We start from the raw sequence: 21,841 nt of genomic DNA, 5'->3' as shown, positions 1-21,841 counted from the left end.
ACATACACACTTTAACAGGTAACTCAATGTTGATAATGAAATGTATTTTAATAAACAGTGCCTTTATAATTATTCAAAGTGTGTGTATATATTTTGGGGGGACACCATATATAGATGCCTTTAGGTGGAGGACTGCACTTTTTTGTTTACTATAGTGTCTTGTCTTCCCCCTTTGTCCTTGGCTGTGCTGCTAACACTTGTATAGGTGGATGCTTAATGGCTCCTGTGATCGCAGCCCCTGATTTTTACTCAAGTACCAATACAGGGAAATCAGAGACCAGAGTAGTGTGGCAGGTGTTTATTGATCCCCTAGAGGAGAGGAGCTGAGCACAACCCAGTTGTCACCTCAGGGACTCAACATTTTGCATTGCCCCTGTAGGGTCATTTTTATACAGCATGAAGTAGCCCTGCACCTGGGCAGGACTAATCTGAGTTGTAGTTTGAAGGACACATTCTGCGAAGGCCTCCGCCAAAGAAGGTGCTTGGCCTGGATAGAACCTCTGGAACATCTGAGTCAGCTGCCAGTACGAGCAGTAGCCCACGTACTCCTTCATGTCTACTCGCCCCGGGCGTATCAGGGCAGGGTCCAGTCTAAGGAAAAGGCAGCAAAGCAGAGTCACGGGTAGTAGTACCACGGGTATCCCCCAAAATGATGCTTCCCACTGAACTTCCTGATTCTCCCAAGGTACAGAGTTGGTGAAGTCTAGCCTCACAGCCTCGGAGTGTCTCACTCCTTCCTACCTGTCAACATGGTTGGTGGTCATGAACACAATGCGGGCCTCAGTGGAAGCCACACCATCCAAGGCATTGAGCAGTCCACTGAAGGTGAGGCGACCTAGACCTTGGTACTTTATTGGGTCTAGAGGAAGGGAGAGAGAGAGAAGCATAGCTGGTCATAGTCCTACTTAACACATTGTGGGCCAGTAGTTTTATTGCTCGCTTTACCCAGTGGCCAGATAAGTTTCTATTGAACGAGTACAAAAAACATTTCACATAAATGTTAAAGGCACGCTTTAAAATTAAATACCCATTGTATTTTGAAGTTTTTACATGTTCTTACAAGCTAATGTCTTTTTAATATTGTGATTGGCCACAAGCCTTAGAACAGAAAACACGAGAATTCTTATGATCAGTCTGCAATGTGTTAAAATTGGCTCTTTTATTCCCCCACCACATTCCCTACTTACCTGAGCTACTTCTGGGCTCTTGTTGCTAACCCAGCCATCCTCCATTCAGTCGTCTGGGTTTCTTTCTTCTACTGTTCCTCATTTAAACCCTCCCCCCCCCCCTCTTTCCTCAACTCCTTTCACTTACTCTGCACAGCCAGGTCTCGACTGAGAAAAGCAGCATCCACATCCTCTAGGAGCACCAGGCTCTGCTGTGGGGCCGCACTCAGCAAGTGGTTGAGCCGGTCATCAGAGAGGCTGGAGTCTGTGAGACTCAGCAGGCAGATGCTGTGCTCCAGCTCCCCAGCCAGGGCTGTGCTATGGAGGATGGGAGGACAGGTGGTTGGCAATCTGGGAATCCATCGTTGGGCCCAACTGCTCGTTCCTCACTATACTAGGTGTGTCAGGCCTAACCCTTCCACCACCCCACCCTAATGTTCCACATGTCTTACATTTATCCTGGTTTCTGTTCTCCACATTTATTTCTCTTTCCAATTCCATCAACCCAATTTTTCTCCAGATTGAGGGTTAAGAGAAATAACTCTACTCACATAAAACTGCTCTTTCCACAACCAGGGGGCCCATAAAGGAGGTAGCCACGTCTGTAGGGAATGCCTGGGAATACAGCCAGGATAATCATTAAGACTTCAAGTCAGTCATGTACTCTGCCCCAGATACCAGCATTCATTCCCAACCCTGTTTCCAAGGACCTTGGTATTAGAAGAAATCATCCCCGTCGGCAACTTTCTTTTCCCCTTCATTTCTGGGAATTGGGCTAGTGCTGTATGTCCACCCCATCTGGCCACAGAGACTAACCTGTTTCCTCCTGCTCTACCACCACATCAAAAACAGCCTGGTCAAGACCCCAGCTGCTTCTCACCTCTGTCAATGTACCACTTGGGGTTATCGATAAATTCCCGGATGTCCTTGATAATTCGGTCAGCAAGACCCTGTTCTAGAACCACAGAATTCAGTGGCCGCCGCCGGCGTGGATATCCAAAGGGGCGCCATTCAGAGCCCACGGCTGTGTGCATCACTGTTTTCCCTTCTTCCTGTTCCAAGGCTAGTGCTCGAGCTGGGAGGGAGGAGATGAGACAAAGCCAGTATTCCTCTCTGCTGTGCAACTAAGGCAGAGCTATGCCAAAACAGCTTACCCCAGCCCTCTGATCCCATGGGCTCAGATCCTCCAAGCTTCCCTTCCTCTGATGTCAAATGCTCCCAACCCTGCAACTCCCCATAGAGCCTGCCTGTGTCATCATCACACACCTTCCTCCAAGATGTTGAAGAAAACCTTGCGGTCAGTGCCCAGAGCTGTGAAGGTGACAGATTCCCAAGGAGTGCCCGTCTGCAGGTCTATCATCTGCATCTCTCGGCTTCGTTCCACTCGGATCCATTTCCCCTGATACCTGAATAAGAATGGTCACATTGGGGTAAATTAATGGGTCAAATTCATTCTCCTTTGCTATTCTCAGAGCGCTCCCTGGCTCCCAACCTTACCAAATAAAGTGATTTCCAGGGCTGGGGACAAATTCAAACTTAGTAGAGATGCGACCACTCTCATGCTGCAGGTACGAGGTCTCGACACTGAGGTGCTGAGTACGGGCACTGTGGCGGGTGAGCCAGCTAAGCAACCAGGCATAGCTCCTGTCTCGAGCAGGGACTTCCAGTGTGATCATGTAATGGCGCCGGAATGCCACCAGGCCCAGCTGGGCACCCTTCCGGGCCAGGGCCAGGGCTGTGCCCACACCCACCAGCCCAAATCCAGCCCCAAAGTAGGGATTGTCCTTCAGGGTCAGAACAAAGTCTGAAAGGGGCATCTTGAAAGGGAAACACCAAACCTTATAGGCCCTGAGGCAATTTCCAAACCTGGAGATGCGGAGCAGTGGGAATGGGAAAAAAAACACAAGATTAGTTAAGCAACTGGACTCCTCAATCCCTCCCTCCTGCAGAAGCTGGGAACAGGAAAGGCAGGTCAGCCACTGTGCACGTCAACGTCCTCCCCTTGTGAGTTGGTGGTGTTGGAATGCAAGGGCTGAGACTCCAGGCCCCTTTTCCCATTTCATTATCCTGTTCATACTTCAGTTTCCTACCAAAGGACTGTCTGGAGAATCCTAAGAGAACAATGTAACTGCCTTCACAACAGGATAATGGACAGAATTTTTGTGGTCCCTGGGACCAGTTGAGATAGAAAGGGACCCACTGGCCAGAATCAGCAGGGATGAAGCCAATCTCTTCCATTGACTTGTCAGTAACCACCATGCCTTGTTACAATGAGTAATGTCCTTCAAATATCCTCTCCTTTACATGCTCAATTCCCAATGTCCTGCTTAGCCCTTTAATATCTCCCACCTGAGGTATTAAAAAATTTTAGTTCTTGAAATGGTATCTTGATGGGGAGTTCTCCATCTCTGCTTCACCAAACTGGTACACAGGGGTCCAGTTCTTTCTTCCTAAAGATCGGCTTCAATCATATTTCTTTCCCTACTCCCAACATCTCTCAACAGGTCCCTGAATTAGGTAAAAACTCCTCTGCCTGGTACTCAAAGCCCTCCACTTACCCCTCATGGAATAGCTCCTAAAACTACCTGTTGAACAAATAAATAAACCACCTCCCACCTCCTGGCTCAGCGGTTCTGTCGACTCAGGAGCCCATTCTAATGTATTCTCTCCAATTGAAGTCCCGCCCATTTGCTACTTCCTCCATAGAGATTTTTCACAATTCTCCACCATCAAACGTGACCGGGTCTAATTCTAGACTGTAAGATCCCGAGGGGTAAGAAGCCAGTCGGTTTCTAGTACGTTTCCCCCGCCCCTTCCACTTCGCTCTGCGCCTGGCACGCGGGGCGAAGCACTGACAGCAGTGACCTCCGGGGAGGTTCAGAGTTGGATGCAGAATTCCAAAGCACCTACGCATGGAAGCCACAGACAAAGCCCTTCCCGCCCCGGGCCCCGGGCGGACGCCCCCGCCCGCACCCTCTCCGCACCCCAGCTCGCGCCTCCAGCTGCGAGGTTGGGGGTAACCCGTCACTCCATCACCTTACCCGCATGACTCTCTGGCCCGCCCTCTCAATGGTTTCACCCCTTCGGGTTTGAGGGAAGCGCCGCTCGGCCCCACCCCCGAGCCTTCCATCTACTTCCCGCCACGCCCACCGGGAAGGCCCGGCCGCTCTGCTCCACCGCTCTCGATGGTGCCTCGGGCTTCCTGACGGGGGACGGGGGCGGGGACGCTAGAGAAAACCATAGAGTACTCCTCCCGCCGCCAAAAGGGAAGAGAGAGTGGCCTCCATACGCCCCGAAGCCCTAGAGTTCCGCTGGGCGGGAGGCGACTCCAGCTTCTGGTCTACCATAGAGATGCGGCTCCCGCCGGCCCTGCCGGGAGGTGAGTGAGCGGCTGCGGGGCGGGAACGAGTAGTGAGTGCGGATGGAGCGGGCTGGACGCAGAAGTTCCTCGTGCTCCAGGGCGGGGGTGGGCCTGGGAGGTCAGACCCCTCGGGAACAGGTGATGAGCACGGCGATTAGCGGGGCTCAGGAGCATCACATAGCCGCCCGGTGCCTCACTCGCGTCACGGCCCTGAACCTCGCCCGCTTACCCGCTACCTCTCCTCAGGGCCATAATCATGACGATTCCACGTCCCTAGCCTTGCAGGTTACAAGTCGGCCTTGCCATTCTCTGGCTCTTGTGATTCCCGTTCCGGCCCAACGAGGTGGACACTGTCATTGCCTCCACTTCACAGATAAGAAAGCTGAGGCCCAGAGAAGCGAGGTCACTATATCTGCCCAAATCCACGCGGTGAATCCGAGCCCACAGGCAGGTGGAAACTGGGCGCTTTAGTACCTGGGCCAGGTTTCATTCATTCCCGAGGCCTGCTCTCTGCCTTCATCTGTCAGGAAGCCTTCATAATGGAAGTGATATGTGTGTGTATTATTAAAGAATAGTTAGGAGTTGGTTAGCCAGACAAGAAAGATGGGGAAGGTCCATGGAGGAGAAAGACAGAGACAGTCGCCTGCATGTGTGAGAGTCTGGAAGCAGAAGAGAATGTGGTGAGTCCGGGGAATGGCACATCATTGGAGTGATGGGTTCAGACATCTGTGGAGGGGAGAAGTGGAAGACGAGTCTGGAGAGGTCAGCAGGGGCCAGGCCATGAAGGAAGGGCCATATGCCCATGCTAAGGAATAGTAAGGTCATAAAACGTTAAAAGGGAAAGTTATCTCTGAGATCCCTTGACCCCACCCAATTTTGTTGCAGATAGGAAAACAGACCCAAATCACTTAATGATTTGACCGAGCGGCGCTTCCCTCAAACCCGAAGGGGTGAAACAATCTGAAGTCTTTAGCATATTGGCCAAAATGTGCTTGTTGTCTCCTAATATTGGCCCCTATTATAATTTTTATACTTTTTGTTCCAGACATTGTTACAAAAAGAAGACTTCTAGCCCTAACCCGTTTGGCTCAGTGGATAGAGCCTGTGAACTGAAGGGTCCCGGGTTCAAATCCAGTCAAGTGCATGTGCCAGGTTTGGGGCTCAATCCCCAGTAGGGGGCGTGCAGGAGGCAGCCGATCAATGCTTCTCTCTCATCATTGATGTTTGCATCTCCCTCTTCCTTCCTCTCTGAAATCAATAAAAATATACTTTATAAATAAATAAAAAGAAAACTTCTAGGTTAACTAGTTGTGGCATGCTGCCATGCAAGGAAATGACTGAGTGGGCAGGCAATAGGTTGTGCACCCACACTAACTGGGAAGAAAGTGAGAGATCTAACTATATTTTGTTTGGTTTCTTTTCTCGTTGGTTTATCAGCACTTAAGAGACCACAGCACACAAGTTGGTGGTGATGACAGACCCTGTGTTGGACTCACAGCCAGCCAACAGCACTGCGGAGATGGATGGACTGTGCTCTGAGCTAATGCTCATCCCCCCGCCGCTCTCTAACCCTGGAATCCTGGAGCCGGTCCAGAGCCCCTGTACATCTGGGAACCCCACACCTTTGCCTGCTGATCCAGGCTGCCTGCTGGTAGAGGCCACAACAACTGAAGAGGACACAGGGAACATGGAGATCATTGTAGAAGCAGTACCTGGTAACCTGTCCTCAGGTGCTCCTGGAGAGACCCCAGGTATGAACACAGTTGCTTAGCAGGCCAGTGGGACAAACAGCCCTGAGGTTTTGTCTGTGCTATTTTTGATCCTCGTATATAGTAGTATAAGTAGGATGAGAACACAAGACAGCATCCTATTTTTATACTGAGAGATGTAATTTGATTTGGAGCTGGTAAATGTTGATTGTTGGCTGACAAGGTGGTGCACAACCTTGTACCAAGATCTTGGCAGCCTTTCACTGCAAGGGCATCGTGTATGCTGGGCAGTAATCCAGAGGGAAGACCTTTCTGATACCTCTGCCCAATCCTCACTCCAATAGTCCTTGGGGACTATTTCCCAGGAACTGCAGCCAGGGATTAGGCAAAAGTCCCAGTCTCTCCACCACCCAAGCTTGGCAGGGCTTCTCAGAGGTAATATGGTATTTCCCACCCCCTGTTTCTTGTGTATAACATACTTAACTCATCGAAGGCATGTGGTTGAGAGTTGAGCATTTACACTTATGCTGGAAGAAAGATTCTGCCTTTTATTCCTCCCGCAGCTACAACTTTTTTAAGTAACTTCACAGTTTTGTTTTTTAAAAATATATTTTTATTGATTTCAGAGAGGAAAGGAGAGGGAATGAGAGATAGAAACATCAATGATGAAAGAGAATAATTGATTGGCTGCCTCCTGCACACTCCATACTGGGAATTGAGCCTGCAACCTGGGCACGTGTCCTTGGCCAGAATTGAACTCAGGACCCTTCAGTCCACAGGCCAATGCTCTATCTACTGAGCCAGATTGGCCAGGGCAACTTTCCTGTCTTTTAACTGCCATCCTCATCTATAGTTGTCACAACTTCCTTTGATGGGTATAAAAAATTCTGGAAAAGATTAACTAATTTGGTCATGTAATATTTCTAAACTTCTTTGTGGTGAAAAAAAATAATAAAAAACAAACCTGGGAGCCCTAACTGGTTTGGCTCAGGGGATAGAGCATCGGCCTGTGGACTGAAAAGTCCCGGGTTTGATTCCAGTCAAGGGCATTACCTTGGTTGCAGGCGCATCCCCAGTAGGGGGTGTGCAGGAGGCAGCTGATGGATGTTTCTCTCTCATTGATGTTTCTAACCCTCTATTCCTTTCCCTTCCTCTCTGTAAAAAATCAATAAAAAAATTTTTTTTTTTTTAAAAAAACCTGGGAAAAACATTTGCAATGTATGAGAAAGAGTTAATATCTTTAAAATTTAAAGAGCTCCACTATAAGAAAAAGAAACAAAGGGAGAAAGAAATCTACATGAAATTCACTAAAGAAATAAAAATAGTCAATAACCATAAAGATGCTTAATCTCACTAATAGAAAAATAAATTCCAGTTAAAAATAACTATGAGATGCCATTTTTGTTTCTTGATTTTGGCAGAAGTTCAACATTTTTATAATACCTAGTGTTAGTGAGGCTGTGGGGAAGACAGACACTTTTATAGCTTATGGAAAGTATAAATTAGCTAATCTTTTGAAGGTCAGCTTATCTACATAACAAAATTTAAAATATGTGTACTCTGACGCCGTAATTCCACTTGTCAGGATCTGTCCTATAGAAAGACTCACACAGGCATACAAGGATATAGGGATAAGGATGTGTAAGCTAGCTTTATTTGTAATGGTTAGAAACAACCTAAATGTTCATCAGTGAGGGCAAAATCTCATTTTGATTTATCCATGCTCTGAAGCTTTATGAACTGGACAAAAAATATGAGGTAGATCTAAATGTACTCATAGAGAAAAATATATTTGATATATAGCAAAGGAAAAAAATGATCAAATTGCAGAAAAATGACCCAGAAAGACCTGAAAGGATATAGACCAAACTGTGTGAGGTGGGTTTTAAAAAATATATATATCTCTGTATCATTTGAACTGTTGCACTAACTTTTTATTTCAACAAAAATATAATAAAGAAAAAAATGATCACCAGAATAAATGTGAGGCAAACCTGGGCTTGAGTCATGGCTCCAACGTTAACAAACATGGTGGCATTAACCTTGCAGAATCCCAGGTCCCTCTGCTCATTGGGCAGTTGGAGGACCAAGAGAGTATTTCGTAAGCCTTTCTTTATCAAGGCCCTGCCCACTGCTTAAGAAATGGCAGTGATTATTATGAACATGATTTGGCTTTTTTCAATAGGATGTTCTCCATTTTATGAATTACCATGCTTAGGAAAATCTCTTTACAGAATATGGAAGTAATACTTTGTCATTTATATTGCAGACATTACCTCCATATTGTTGTTTTCTTGTTTTTGGAAGTTTCTAATTTTGTTATTGTTAATCCTCACCAGAGGATATTCTTTTCATTGCAGTGGAAAGGAGGGAGGGAGAGGGAGAGAGAGAGAAACATCGATGTGGGAGAAACACAATGACTGGTTGTCTACTGCACACAGCCTGACTGGTGGTGGGGAGTGAACCTGCAAACCCAGGTACGCATCCTCTACCAGGAATCGAACCCGTGACCCTTCAGTGAGCAGGCCAGTGCTCTAACCACTGATCAACACTGGCCAGAGCCTAATATTTTATTTGGGCAAAATATATTGATTTTTCTTAATGCTTTCTGTATTTGATAATGCTTGTTACATTCATTTAACAAATATTTATTAAGTGCCTACTTTGTGCCAAGTGTTGGCTAGATAATAGGAATCCAACCCATGTGCAAGATAGATTGTCCCTGCCCTCATAGAGCTTACAGTCCAGGTGCAAACCAGTCTTAAAGAACACCTCCATTCCATGAATATTAAAAGATTGACCGCCCTAACCTATTTGGCTCAGTGGATAGAGCGTCGGCCTGCGGACTGAAGGATCCCAGGTTCGATTTCGGTCAAGGGCATGTACCTTGGTTGTGTGCACATCCCCAGTAGGGGGTGTGCAGGAGGCAGCTGATCGACGTTTCTCTCTCATCGATGTTTCTAACTATCCCTCTCCCTTCCTCTCTGTAAAAAAAATCAATAAAATATATTTAAAAATAAAAAGATTCACCTATATTTTCTGCTGGTAACTAACTCCTATGAGGCTCATTCTATCTGATTCTGTGCCTTTCTCTGTTGGTCCTCTGCCTGCAGGTGTCCTGGTAAAGGTGGTGGAGTTGTACTTCTGTGAGCGCTGTGAGCAGAGCTTCGCAGAGCCCACTCTGCTGGCCCTGCACCAGTGCACTGAGACCCTTATACAGCCTGTACAGGGCCTCTCTAGCCCCCCATGCTCTGTAGAGCTGTCTCCCAACAACCTCACTCTCCCTGGCCCTGTGCAGGGCCAGAGCCCCCCCAATAGCCCCCTGCCATGCCCTGTGTGTAGACAGGAGTTTGCCCAACCCCAGGCCCTGAAGAGCCACTTCAAGATTCACCGGGGCCCTCCCAACACCTTCTCCTGCCCAGAGTCTGGCTGTGTGTTCTCTGCTGAAGATCGTAAGGGTCTGCAGCACCACCTGAGGCAGACCCACAGAGTGGTTCCTGTGCCCTGTTCTTTCCGGGGCTGCCCCCTGCTCTTTGGGAGCCAGCAGGGCATGGAGCTGCACCGACAGGCCCATTACCCTTTCCACTGCAACCATTGCAGCTTCATGGGCTCCAACGTCAAACTCTTCCGGCAGCATCGACGCAGCCATGGGGCCAGGACACAGGGAGAACTGTCGGCCGTTAAGGATCTTTCATCCAAGGAGCTGCTGCCAGGTATGAGGCCAGGGACCCAGCAGTATGCCACCTGGAGAGGCAGGTGTATCTAGTGCCATGGATATATGTCTGATACAAGAGAATCCAGAGTAAGTGACTCAGAAAGACAGAACTGACTAACATGAGAAGGCATCCAGAAAGCTTGGACCAGTCAGAATATATGGAACATAGAGACAGTCTTTGTCTATGTCAGTGAGTGAATTGGGCTTCAGCTATACTGTGGTCTTGAGGTTACTTAACCAACATTCTCTTCTGATCCATTTCAAAACTTTCAGAGAGCAAAAGCTAAAATGCCCATAGCCTCCGGTAGAATGCCTTTTGATTCCATTTTAGAGCAAGTGGGATTAGGTAGGAGAAATCTTCAAGGAGGGTGGTGCTTCACTGATTCAGACTCATCTTGGTGTCAAAAGAAAAAAAAAAAAAACGTGCATTGGTTGAGTAGAGGAGCATCAGGAAATAGAGAAATCAGGCCAGGAGAGGCCAAGATTCTGAGAGAATTTGGCTTGCTAAGACTTATTTGTGCTCTGCTCCCAAAGAGAAGACCCGTCCCCCCCGTCCCCTCCCCCCCCCCCCCCCCCCCCGGAAAACAGTTGTAAGTCTTTGCCTTACCAAGGAAGCTGCCTCTATTGAGGAATGGAAGGGAGAGATTTGAGGGGACAGGGTGTGACCTGAATTGCTGAGTTGGGTTTATCAGTAGAACAGTTTAGAGAGGTCAGGGTATGTTCACCTGCACTGAGCCAGCAGCCGTTAGCCCTGGGACCTGAGCCAGGCAAGTGCAGTCCACCCGTTCTCTACCTCTCAGTCCCCTACCCCAACTCCAATGACCTCCTAGCTCTTACCTTCGAGGGATCTGAGGATGGTGTTATCTGAGGAGTGATTTACTTTGGGCTAGAGCATTACCGATGGCTTCACTCCTGGTCTTCCCATAGAAACCCAAGATTCCCTTATGCTAAATGGGGTAGAGGTGATTCTGTCAGCCAGTAAGAGGAGAAGTATAAGCAATCAGTGCTGTCATTGCCTGTAGATTTCATCAAATTTTATGTGTCTCCAGCTCCCCAACTGCCCCCAGGAGAGGGAGAGCCTTCAGAGGAAGCTGAAGAGGAAAACATTGAGGAAGAGAATGGCACCCTGAAGGACTCCCAGAAAGCCCTGGAGAAAGGCCAGGGGGCTCAGCAATTGGAAGGTAAGGCTATGATTAGGTTTGAATTTCTTGGGGGTAGGGAGGAATGGATTGTGGGGAGCCTGGCATTGAAAGGTTCTAGGTTTGTTTTTCTGAGCTTTGGTTCAAATGCTTTCATTCTTAACAGTCCACTTTGGCATGTCTAGTGGGAAAGTGATAAATGTTAACTCTCGGGTATATAGGAATAAATTGATTATTACCAGCTCCCCGTAAGCTAGACCTCACGAGCCCATGTTTGGAAGTTGGAATACTTTACCTTCTTCTGCTCATTCCATATGTAGTTATTTTCCTTCCAACCAACTTTGCTGATCCTTCTGTCTGCCCCCATGAACCTGGGCAGGAAGAACAAGAATGTTCCATCTAGATTGTTCTTTTGAGCAACTCTAAACAGAGGCTCAGGAATAGTGAATGGGTGGCCGGGAAAAGCACTTCAAACAGGCCACAGCAAGATCTGAATTCTTGTGATTTTGTTTATCTAAATACTTGCATTTCTTGTCTCTTCTTTGAGACCACAGTATTTGAGATGCTATTGTTAGTTTCCTAAAGAGGAAGGGAAGCTGAAACCGGTTTGGCTCAGTGGATAGAGCGTCAGCCTGTGGACTGAAGGGTCCCAGTTTCGATTCCGGTCAAGGGCATGTACCTGGGTTGTGGGCACATCCCCAGTAGGAGATGTGCAGGAGGCAGCTGATCGATGTTTCTCCCTCATCGATGTTTCTAACTCTCTATCTCTCTCCCTTCCTCTCTGTAAAAAAATCAATACAATATATATTTTTTAAAAAAAGAGGAAGGGAAAAGCCATATACTGTTTGTGTCTGGGCAAATTGTGGGTCTCCCATTATCTGGCCAGCCCCAGGCCTAGCGAAGAATCTAATTCTCAACCCTCTCTTCCTCTCCTTGTCACAGGGGATGTGGCTCCTGGCACCGAGTCCCTCTTCAAGACCCACATGTGTCCAGAATGCAAGCGCTGCTTTAAGAAGCGGACCCATCTGGTAGAGCACCTACATCTCCACTTCCCAGACCCCAGCCTCCAGTGCCCCAACTGCCAGAAGTTCTTCACCAGTAAGAGCAAGCTCAAGACCCATCTGCTGCGGGAGCTGGGCCAGAAGGCCCACTGCTGCCCACTGTGCAACTACAGTGCAGTGGAGAGGAACGCACTCAACCGCCATATGGCCAGCATGCACGAGGATATTTCCAACTTCTACTCAGACACCTACGCCTGTCCTGTCTGCCGGGAAGAATTCCGCCTTAGCCAGGCCCTTAAGGAGCACCTCAAGAGCCACACAGCCGCAGCGGCAACAGAGCCACTGCCCCTTGGCTGCTTTCAGGAGGGCTGCAGCTATGCAGCGCCTGACCGCAAGGCCTTCATGAAGCACCTGAAGGAGACACATGGCATGCGAGCTGTGGAGTGCCGCCACCACTCGTGTCCCATGCTCTTCGCCACAGCTGAAGCCATGGAGGCCCACCACAAGAGCCACTATGCCTTCCACTGCCCCCACTGTGACTTCGCCTGCTCCAACAAGCACCTGTTCCGCAAACACAAGAAGCAGGGCCACCCTGGCAGTGAGGAGCTGCGCTGCTCCTTCTGTCCGTTCGCCACCTTCAACCCGGTGGCCTATCAGGATCATGTGGGCAAGATGCATGCTCATGAGAAGATCCACCAGTGCCCCGAATGCAGCTTTGCCACTGCCCACAAGAGGGTGCTCATCCGCCACATGCTGCTGCATACAGGTGAGGTGACTTCCTTCCTTACAGTTGTATAATGGTGATGATGAGGGCACATCCACACATGAAGGGCTTTGCATTCGCTGTCTCGTTTGACCTAGTATTCCTAGAGATAAATCTGGTATTTGGAATTTATGAGCCTTAAGTTGAGTGTTACTCAGCTAGAAAAGTGGTCAGACTAGGATTTGAGTCCAAGCAGCCTGATTCAGAGCCTGTGCTGTTGTGTTTTACCCATAAGGCCCTGCCCAGTTCTGCCCACCCCTAGTCAGCCTTGGGTGGGTCAACGCCCAGCCTCTTAAAAATGAAGAAACTCAGATCAGGACAGATAACCTTCCTTTGCTGTTCAAGTTTTGAGATGTGCTATGAGATGGGGCAAGGGGTCTGAGCCGTCCATACACATTATAGCTTTGGCAGCTGTCACACTGAAACACAAGCCCATTTGGTGACTTGGAAGTTGCAGATATTTCAAGTCAGATTTTTAATTAGTTACCAGCATTACTGATGCTTTAAGTGACAACCAAACCAGGCTTCCTGCTATAGCGACATCACTTTTGTGATCTCTGTGTAAGTATAGTGGGTTGATAAGACATTTAAAAATCTCATTGAAGATTGTTTAGTTTGAAAGGACAGTTGTTAGGCAGCTCGGGACAAAGCCATTGTTCCCATTGATACATGTTTTAGTCACAAAATCTCATTTTTATGAGGCCTTTTCTGAAACCTTATAAATACATAGTGCTTTATAGTGTACAGCGTTCTTTCATATATATATATAATCTCTTTCAATCCGTAGTAAGAATCCTATAAAGAAGGCAGATAAAGAGGAGAAACTCTGAAAATTGAAATGGCCTGTTTCAGAATCATACAGCTAGTAACAGAGCCAGAGCACTGTGTGGCTTGCCTTTCACAATAGGGAAAGGGGCTGAGCGTAGGCAGGGATAATAATAATGGGTCCTGAAGAAATATGGCCCCCAGCTTTTTAGTGCCATGTCCTGACCAACTCCAGGGACAGTTTGCCCTCTAGTTCCCACTAGATGCCACTGAAGACTTTGGGACATCTCATGTAATCTTCATATCAACCATGTGAGGTCAGTATTTTAGTTGCCCTCTTTTTGGAAACAAGAAAACTGAGACTTAAAGAGGTTAAATGACCTGCCCACGGCCATGTAGTAGTAAGCTGGGATTTGAGCCACCACTTAATAGCTCTGTGATGTCTCTGTGCCTCAGCTCATTCCTGTAAAATGGGATAGTCATAGCACCTGCCTCATAGGGCTGTTATGAGGATGAAGTGAGGGGAGGCATTTTTATAAAGTGCTCAGAAAGGTGTCTGGCACAGAGTGAGCACTATATACATGTTGACTATTAATATCTTTGTTATTCCTTAACCACCATGGACTCCTTAACCACTAAGTTGTTTTGCCTAATTTTTTTCTCATTCTCGTCCACAAAACTGAAAGGAATTGGGCTAAGTGGAGCAGTTGGCTGTTAGTGCTAAGCTGTATAATCAGGAGGAACCTTAAAGCTAGTTTTGCAAAGCCCAGTCTTCATTTTCTTCCCATCGTCATTGGTGTTGGAGCCAAGGAGGAATTGTCTGAGAGGGCTGCGGAGCTTTTGCTCCCGCCTGGCATCAAGACAAACTTGCTGGGGAAAATGATCTGCCTGCTTACTTGATCTGTGTGTGACCTGTGTTCTCTCCCTTCTCACCCCACCCGTACATAAGGCGAGAAACCTCACAAGTGTGAGCTGTGCGACTTCACATGCCGAGATGTGAGCTACCTATCCAAGCACATGCTGACCCACTCTAACACCAAGGATTACATGTGCACTGAGTGTGGCTATGTCACCAAGTGGAAGCACTACCTCAGTGTGCACATGCGAAAACATTTAGGGGACCTCAGGTATGAGCGTACGCATCCCTATCCCAAGAACCGTAGGCTAAGTTAGCCTCCTCTTGAATTCAGCTGTGGCCCCATGCTCTTCTGGCCCCGGGTAGAATCCTCATAGTGCCCCTCTGTGCTCCTATCATCTCAGCTCCGTTGCCTATAGCTCGCCTCTGTGCCTGTGGCCCCGTCTGCATGGTGAGAGGTCTCTGGGCTCAGAAAAGGGAGTATAGCCGAAACCGGTTTGGCTCAGTGGATAGAGCGTCGGCCTGCGGACTGAAAGGTCCCAGGTTCGATTCCGGTCAAGGGCATGTACCTGGGTTGCGGGCATATCCCCAGTGGGAGATGTGCAGGAGGCAGCTGATCGATGTTTCTCTCTCATCGATGTTTCTAACTCTCTATCTCTCTCCCTTCCTCTCTGTAGAAAATCAATAAAATATATTAAAAAAAAAAAAAAAAGGGAGTATAGACTCAGAGTATAGGTCTAGACACTAAGGTGTCGCTTGAGTTCTCAGAGACCAGTCCTGGGAAAGCAGACTACACTGTGGCCCCAAACCTGATCACTTCCCCTTTGATCTCTGGGCACAGCTGGTGGGGAGTTTCTCCTTAGCTTTCTTTTTTTTCTTTTTCTTTTTCATTTTTTATTAGTTTTTTTTCTGGTAGAGAGTACACTTGGGAATTATACTGCACCAGGCATAAGAAGTAAGATTTCTACCACAGGGACATTTTGTATTCAGAATCCAATGTAAATATTTCTAGTCAGACATTTCCATAGCTACAGATATTTGGTTGCTTGATTTATTTGCATAGAAAGAAATAGTTGTCATAACTGTAAAAAGCAGTAATTAACAAGTACTTTTAAGTGACTGGAACAGTTTTCCTTTAATATTACAGTACTGCTTATTGGATCTCCTTAACTTTCATGCCTCCATGGGAGAATGAGAACTAGACACAGAAGCCTGCCCTGTGGATCTGTGGGCATGTCAGCTCCGTAGAAGTCATGTCTTCCCTTTAGGGAGCGATATAGAGTAGGGGCTAGAACAAAAGCCCTGAAGCTAGATTGTCTCTGCCCTTCACTCTGTAACTTCAGGCAAGTTATAACTTCTATGCTTTAGTCTCCTCACTTATAAAATGGATCCCAGTTTCATAGGGTAGTGGGAAAGAACATTGGCTTATATGGTATATGTACAATACTGAGTGTAAAGCCTGCCCCATAGTAAGTAGTGACTTTTAGTTGTTATGATTAATTTATGGTTGTGATTTTGCTTCTCCTCTCCCCCCCAATGCCCTCTTCACCCCTCCTCATCAGATACCAGTGCAATCAGTGCTCCTATCGCTGCCACCGGGCTGATCAGCTGAGCAGCCACAAGCTGAGACACCAGGGCAAGTCCCTGATGTGTGAGGTGTGTGCCTTTGCTTGCAAGCGGAAGTATGAGCTGCAGAAGCACATGGCATCCCAGCACCATCCTGGCAAGCCAGCCCCACTCTACCCCTGTCGCTACTGCAGCTACCAGAGTCGCCACAAGCAGGCCCTGCTGAGCCATGAGAACTGCAAACACACCCGCCTCCGTGAGTTCTGTTGTGCCCTCTGTGACTACCGCACCTTCAGCAACACCACCCTCTTCTTCCACAAGCGCAAGGCCCATGGCTATGTGCCTGGGGACCAGGTCTGGCAGCTCCGCTATGCCAGCCAGGAGCCAGAGGAGGCCAGGCAATGCCTGACACCGCCAGACTCAGAGTCCTCAGGCCAGCTGTCAGCCCAGACTGTGGAGCAGGACCACAACCCTGGGGGCGTGGCAGACCCCAGCTTGGACCATACGCTGCCAGAGGCCAGTGAGGAGGCCAGTGCCGAGAGACAGGATGGCAGTGAGCTTCCCCGAGGGGATGACCTGGTTGGCAGCCCCAGTTCAGCGGAGGTAGATGAAGGCAGCTGCACACTACACCTAGAGGCCCTGGGAGTAGAGCTGGAACCTGTGGTCGAGCCACCTCTAGAAGAGATCACTGAAACAGCCCCTGTGGAATTCGGGCCCCAGAGACTAGAAGGGCCAGATGGGACTTTGACAGAGCTGTCTACCTTTGAAGGTGCTGGCACTTCTGGCTTGAGTGCTGAAGAAGAGCCCATTCTGGAAAAGCCAGTCCCTGAGCCCCCCAAAAATCCTCCTTCCTCAGAGGAATCCCCTAACAGCTGGGTGGGAACCTTCAAGGCAACTCCACCCACAGAGACAGCACTCCTGCCCCAGTTGCCTGAGTCAGAGTCATTACTCAAGGCCCTAAGGAGACAGGACAAAGAACAGGCAGAGGCACTGGTACTGGAGGGGCGGGTTCAGATGGTAGTGATACAGGGAGAAGGGCAGGCCTTCCGCTGCCCACACTGCCCTTTTATTACCCGGCGGGAGAAGGCCCTGAGTCTGCACTCCAGGACTGGGTGCCAGGGCCGCCAAGAGCCCCTGCTGTGCCCTGAGTGTGGGGCTAATTTCAAACAACAGCGTGGCCTTAGCACCCACCTGTTGAAAAAGTGCCCTGTTTTGTTCAAAAAGAACAAGGGATTGGCCAGAACAGATTCACCTATCCCTCTGCATCCTCTGCCCACTGGTACCCACACCTCAGAGGCTGCAGAAGGTGGGAACCCCCCACCTGCACCATTAGAAGTAGAGGTGGTGCTCCCAAAAGATGCTCCTGAGCTTCCTAGGGAACCAGAAGAAATAAAGGAGTCTCTGGCCATACTCTCTGGCTCCGCAGTACTTCCTGCAGGAAACTCCTCATCTCCAGAGGCCCCTGAGAAGTTCCACTTTGAACAAGGCAAGTTTCACTGCAACTCATGTGTGTTCCTTTGTTCTCGGCTCTCCTCCATTACCTCCCACGTGGCTGACGGCTGCCGGGGGGTACGAAGCGGAGCAGGAAAGCGAGGGGCCTCCCAGACCCAACCTATTGTGTCCCCACTGAGCATTGGGGACTCTATTCCCCTAAACAGTGGGAGTACTAAGTGTAGCCCTGGTGATGGGGACCCAGCTCTGGTTCCAAAGCAGAAGGGGGCTCGCTTTTCCTGCCCCACATGTCCCTTTAGCTGCCAGCAGGAGCGGGCTCTGAGGACTCACCAGACCAGGGGCTGCCCCCTCGAGCAATCTGGAGAGTTGCACTGTGGCCTCTGTTCCTTCACCACTCCTGTTGCCGCTGCCCTGAAGCTCCACCAAAAGCGGAGGCACCCCACTGTGGCCCCAGCCCGTGGCCCCCGCCCCCCTCTTCAGTGTGGCGACTGTGGCTTTGTCTGTAAACAGAGCAGGTGCTTACAGCAGCACCAGCGGCTCAAGCACGAAGGAGTGAAGCCACATCAGTGCCCTTTCTGTGACTTTTCCACCACTAGACGGTACCGATTGGAGGCTCACCAGTCCCGACACACAGGTGTTGGCCGCATCCCCTGCAGTTCCTGTCCTCAGACATTTGGTACTAACTCAAAACTGCGCTTGCACCGGCTGAGGGTACACGACAAAACACCCACTCACTTCTGCCAATTCTGTGACTATAGTGGCTACCTTCGCCACGACATCGCTCGCCATGTGAACAGCTGCCACCAGGGCACCCTAGCCTTTGCCTGTCCCCAGTGTGAGGCTCAGTTCAGCTCTGAGACAGCACTCAAGCAACATGCTCTGCGCCGACATCCGGAGCCTACCCCCCCAGCCCTGGGCTCCCCTGTGGAGGCCACTGAGGGCCCTCTGCATTGCTCCCGCTGTGGGTTTCTATCCTCCAGTCCTGCCAGACTGCAAGGGCACACCTGTAAACAGCACCCGCGGCTTGAGTGTGGGGCCTGCCAGCAGGCCTTTCCTAGCCGGCCAGCACTGGATGAGCACCGGAGGCAGCAGCATTTCAGCCACCGCTGCCAGCTCTGTGACTTTGCTGCCCGGGAGCGGGTGGGCCTGGTGAAGCACTACTTGGAACAGCATGAGGAGACTTCAGCAGCAGCCTCAGATGGGGATGCTGGCCAGCCCCCTCTGCGCTGCCCCTTTTGTGACTTCACATGCCGCCATCAGCTGGTGTTAGATCACCATGTGAAAGGGCATGGGGGCACCCGGCTCTACAAGTGTACTGACTGTACTTACAGCACCAAGAACCGGCAGAAGATCACCTGGCACAGCCGCATTCATACTGGGGAAAAGCCCTACCACTGTCATCTCTGTCCCTATGCCTGCGCTGACCCCTCTCGCCTCAAGGTAAGGCCAAGGACAAAGGGGGCTAGGAGTACAGTCTGTGGAGTTAAGTTGCCTGGGTTCTCTAAATCTGACTCTACCAAATATTATTTTTGTGACCTTTGTCAATTCCCTTAATTTCTCCAAGCCTTAGATTCCTCATCTGTAAAAATGGGATAATACTTCATAGAGTTGTTATAAAATTCTATAATACATGCTAGTCGTGTGATAAAGGCATGCAATAGGTTGGGGATAACCTAGATAATTACAGGTAACATTTATTGAGCACTTACTGTATGCTGGTCAATGTAATTTTAATCCTTGAAAAAATATGAGATAATAGTTACTTTTCCTATTTCTTATTTTACAGATTATTAAGATGACAATTAGGGATTAGGTCACCCAAAGATGCAGGAAATAAAGTGGCAGAGCTGAGAGTCTGGGCAGATCTAGGAGTAGGCCCAGTGGGTGAGGTTGGTGTGAAAGTGGCCAGACTGGGGAACCTGGTTGGTAACAGGAGTATAGATAGGATGGGAGCAGGGAACAGGGTTGTCTGCCAACAGTCTTTCTGCCTCCTTCCCCTATTTCCTTATCCTTGAGTACCCACATTTCCTGGGCATATTCTTTGCTCTTTCCTCCTTCAGTACCATATGCGGATTCATAAAGAAGAACGGAAGTATCTGTGCCCTGACTGTGGCTACAAGTGCAAGTGGGTCAACCAGCTCAAGTACCACATGACCAAGCACACAGGTGAGTCTGCATGGTTTTGACAAGCCCAATGGGTTCCCCCATTCCCTGGCACACACAGCCTCCCTGATTGGGTTCTTACTGATTCAGGCTGCACATTAGTTTTCACCTTGGGGGTGGTGGGTGGGTCAGATGGCTAGAATAGCTTCCCAATCCACTGAAGACTTACCAGAATCAGGAGAGAGGTGAGCCTGAGAGCCTGGGTATGTATACTTTTCAAAGGCTCCCTGGGTGATTGTGGTACCAGGTCACACATGTCCTGTTGAGAACCCCCCCAACTCAAACATGAGTGACTAAGGGAGGTCTACCTGGTTCCTATAGACCTGAGGGAACTATCATGAGTAAAGAGGAGAAAGTGGGAAGGTTTTAACTTATCCTTTTTTCTCTTGGTTATGGAGTCCACAAACTACAGGTTCTCTGAAAAGGGTTAATGGTGACATGCCTAGGATTATTGGGTATGATCTCCTCATGTAAAGGAATTGAGCAGATGCATTTCAAGGCCCTCTGCATCTATGAATGCTGCTTTTTTCACTTCTATCCCCTTCCCTCTTAACCATTTTTTTCGACTTCTTGAATTGAACAAGGAGTTGTATTTAAATGCATCCCCAACTTCCATGAGTACCTACTCCATGGCCAAAAGGTTAGAATTTCCTATTTGGAAACCCTATCATATCTGAGTATCCATTGCTATCAGGTGGCTATTTAGAGGTCCAGTTAATTATCAGCACTTATTGAGCATCCATTGTGTACAAGGGGCTGTGTTGGGAGAAGGGCACAGAAATGTCAGACAAGACTGGAATATTCCAATGATATGGTATTAGCTTACTGCTTTGAGTTTTTTATGTCCCAGGATCACAGTGACTCTTATGGTTCACTGAACCCTGTTTCATCCTCTTCAGTGGTGATTTGTTACCTATCTTTGCCATGTCCTATAGGACTGAAGCCATATCAGTGTCCCGAATGTGAGTACTGCACCAACCGAGCCGATGCCCTGCGGGTGCACCAGGAGACCAGGCACCGGGAAGCTCGGGCCTTCATGTGTGAGCAGTGTGGCAAGGCCTTCAAGACACGGTTCCTGCTGCGCACCCACCTCCGCAAGCACAGCGAGGCCAAACCCTATGTGTGTAACGTGTGCCATCGTGCTTTCCGCTGGGCTGCTGGCCTGCGCCATCATGCCCTCACCCACACCGACCGCCACCCCTTCTTCTGCCGTCTCTGCAGCTACAAAGCCAAACAGAAGTTCCAGGTTGTCAAGCATGTGCGCAGACACCACCCTGACCAGGCTGACCCAAACCAAGGTGTGGGCAAAGACCCCACCACCCCCACGGTGCACCTGCATGATGTGCAGTTAGAGGATCCCAGTCCTCCTGCTCTTTCTGCTCCCCCAACTGGACCTGAGGGCTGAGAGCCCATCCCACCTCCCAGACAAGAAGAAAGTGTGGTCCAAGATGTGCAGACTGGAACCAGAGCTAGCCTGAGAAGCTCAGAGAGTAAGGAAGGACTGGCTTCGGGATGTCAGGTTGGCTGGAACCCTCCTGGGACTCCGGCTATAGTACTTCGATGTTGATGGCTACATAAAAGAGAGATATGAACTATAGATTGATTTTTGTGTTGAGAACCACTGTGTTTTTAACCTGTGAGGTCTTAGTTTCTCCACCATTACTCTACCAAAGTCTCTGACTATAAGATACTGATTTCATCCATTCCATCTTCTCTTTGCTTCTTTTAAAACAATTGTACTGAACTGCATGTGCTGTTGTGCCTAACGCTCTGTAAAGCATGTTAAATAGAATGCTTATTAGCTTATAGACTCGTCCATGTCCCTGTTTTAACATTTTCAGTCTGTCATCTCCATCTACCCCAACTCCTCTTAGACCTCTGCCTCCTTTTCTCCTTCCATCTTCACTGAGTGAGTGATTCTCAAACAGGCCCAAATCTGCCTTCTCTCTGTTCTAGAGTCTGTCTTGGCCCTTGCTCTTCTCCCTATTTCTGAACAACTTTGACTACCTGTAGAGCAAGGGTGGGGAACCTTTTTTCTGCCAAGGGCAATTTGGATTATTTATAACATTCACAGGCCATACAAAATTATCAACTTAAAACTAGCCTGCTATATTTGGTCAAACATTTAATTAACTGACCCCTAATGCCTTGGCAGAGCAAGACCAAATGATTTTGTGGGCCTTAT

General features: G+C 48.8%; 2 protein-coding genes across 10 annotated transcripts; one reads left to right on the top strand and one right to left on the bottom strand.

Annotated features, from left to right (window-relative positions):
• Positions 1-24: 24 nt before the first annotated feature.
• On the bottom strand, positions 25-4,341 carry BCS1L (BCS1 homolog, ubiquinol-cytochrome c reductase complex chaperone). 9 transcript variants are annotated; one of them, XM_081095619.1, is made up of 9 exons: positions 4,208-4,257; positions 3,005-3,032; positions 2,664-2,684; positions 2,433-2,572; positions 2,047-2,241; positions 1,718-1,781; positions 1,315-1,484; positions 742-859; positions 285-591 (listed from the first exon to the last, which is right to left on the bottom strand). In XM_081095619.1, exons 4-9 carry the CDS (start codon positions 2,530-2,532, stop codon positions 342-344), a joined length of 897 nt encoding a protein of 298 aa, XP_080951745.1. In that variant the 5' UTR covers positions 2,533-2,572; positions 2,664-2,684; positions 3,005-3,032; positions 4,208-4,257; the 3' UTR covers positions 285-341. The 9 variants fall into 9 exon arrangements, with proteins under 9 accessions (XP_080951738.1, XP_080951745.1, XP_080951746.1 ...); XM_081095620.1 differs by having other exon boundaries at positions 4,151-4,213; XM_081095612.1 differs by having other exon boundaries at positions 25-591; positions 2,664-3,032; positions 4,208-4,273.
• A 1,623-nt stretch (positions 4,342-5,964) lies between these two features.
• Positions 5,965-21,463, top strand: ZNF142 (zinc finger protein 142). Its single transcript, XM_081095425.1, has 8 exons — positions 5,965-6,278; positions 9,350-9,949; positions 11,001-11,132; positions 12,033-12,857; positions 14,569-14,746; positions 16,038-18,933; positions 19,554-19,659; positions 20,592-21,463. The coding sequence occupies exons 1-8, from the start codon at positions 5,999-6,001 to the stop codon at positions 21,059-21,061; spliced, it is 5,487 nt and encodes a 1,828-aa protein (XP_080951551.1). The 5' UTR covers positions 5,965-5,998; the 3' UTR covers positions 21,062-21,463.
• The last annotated feature ends 378 nt before the right edge of the window (positions 21,464-21,841 follow it).

Source organism: Myotis nattereri (assembly GCF_964212035.1).
Source record: "Myotis nattereri genome assembly, chromosome: 7".
Taxonomy (NCBI): Eukaryota; Metazoa; Chordata; class Mammalia; order Chiroptera; family Vespertilionidae; genus Myotis; species Myotis nattereri.
Note: the sequence above shows the minus strand (reverse complement) of the source record. Positions and strands in the feature narration are given on the sequence as shown.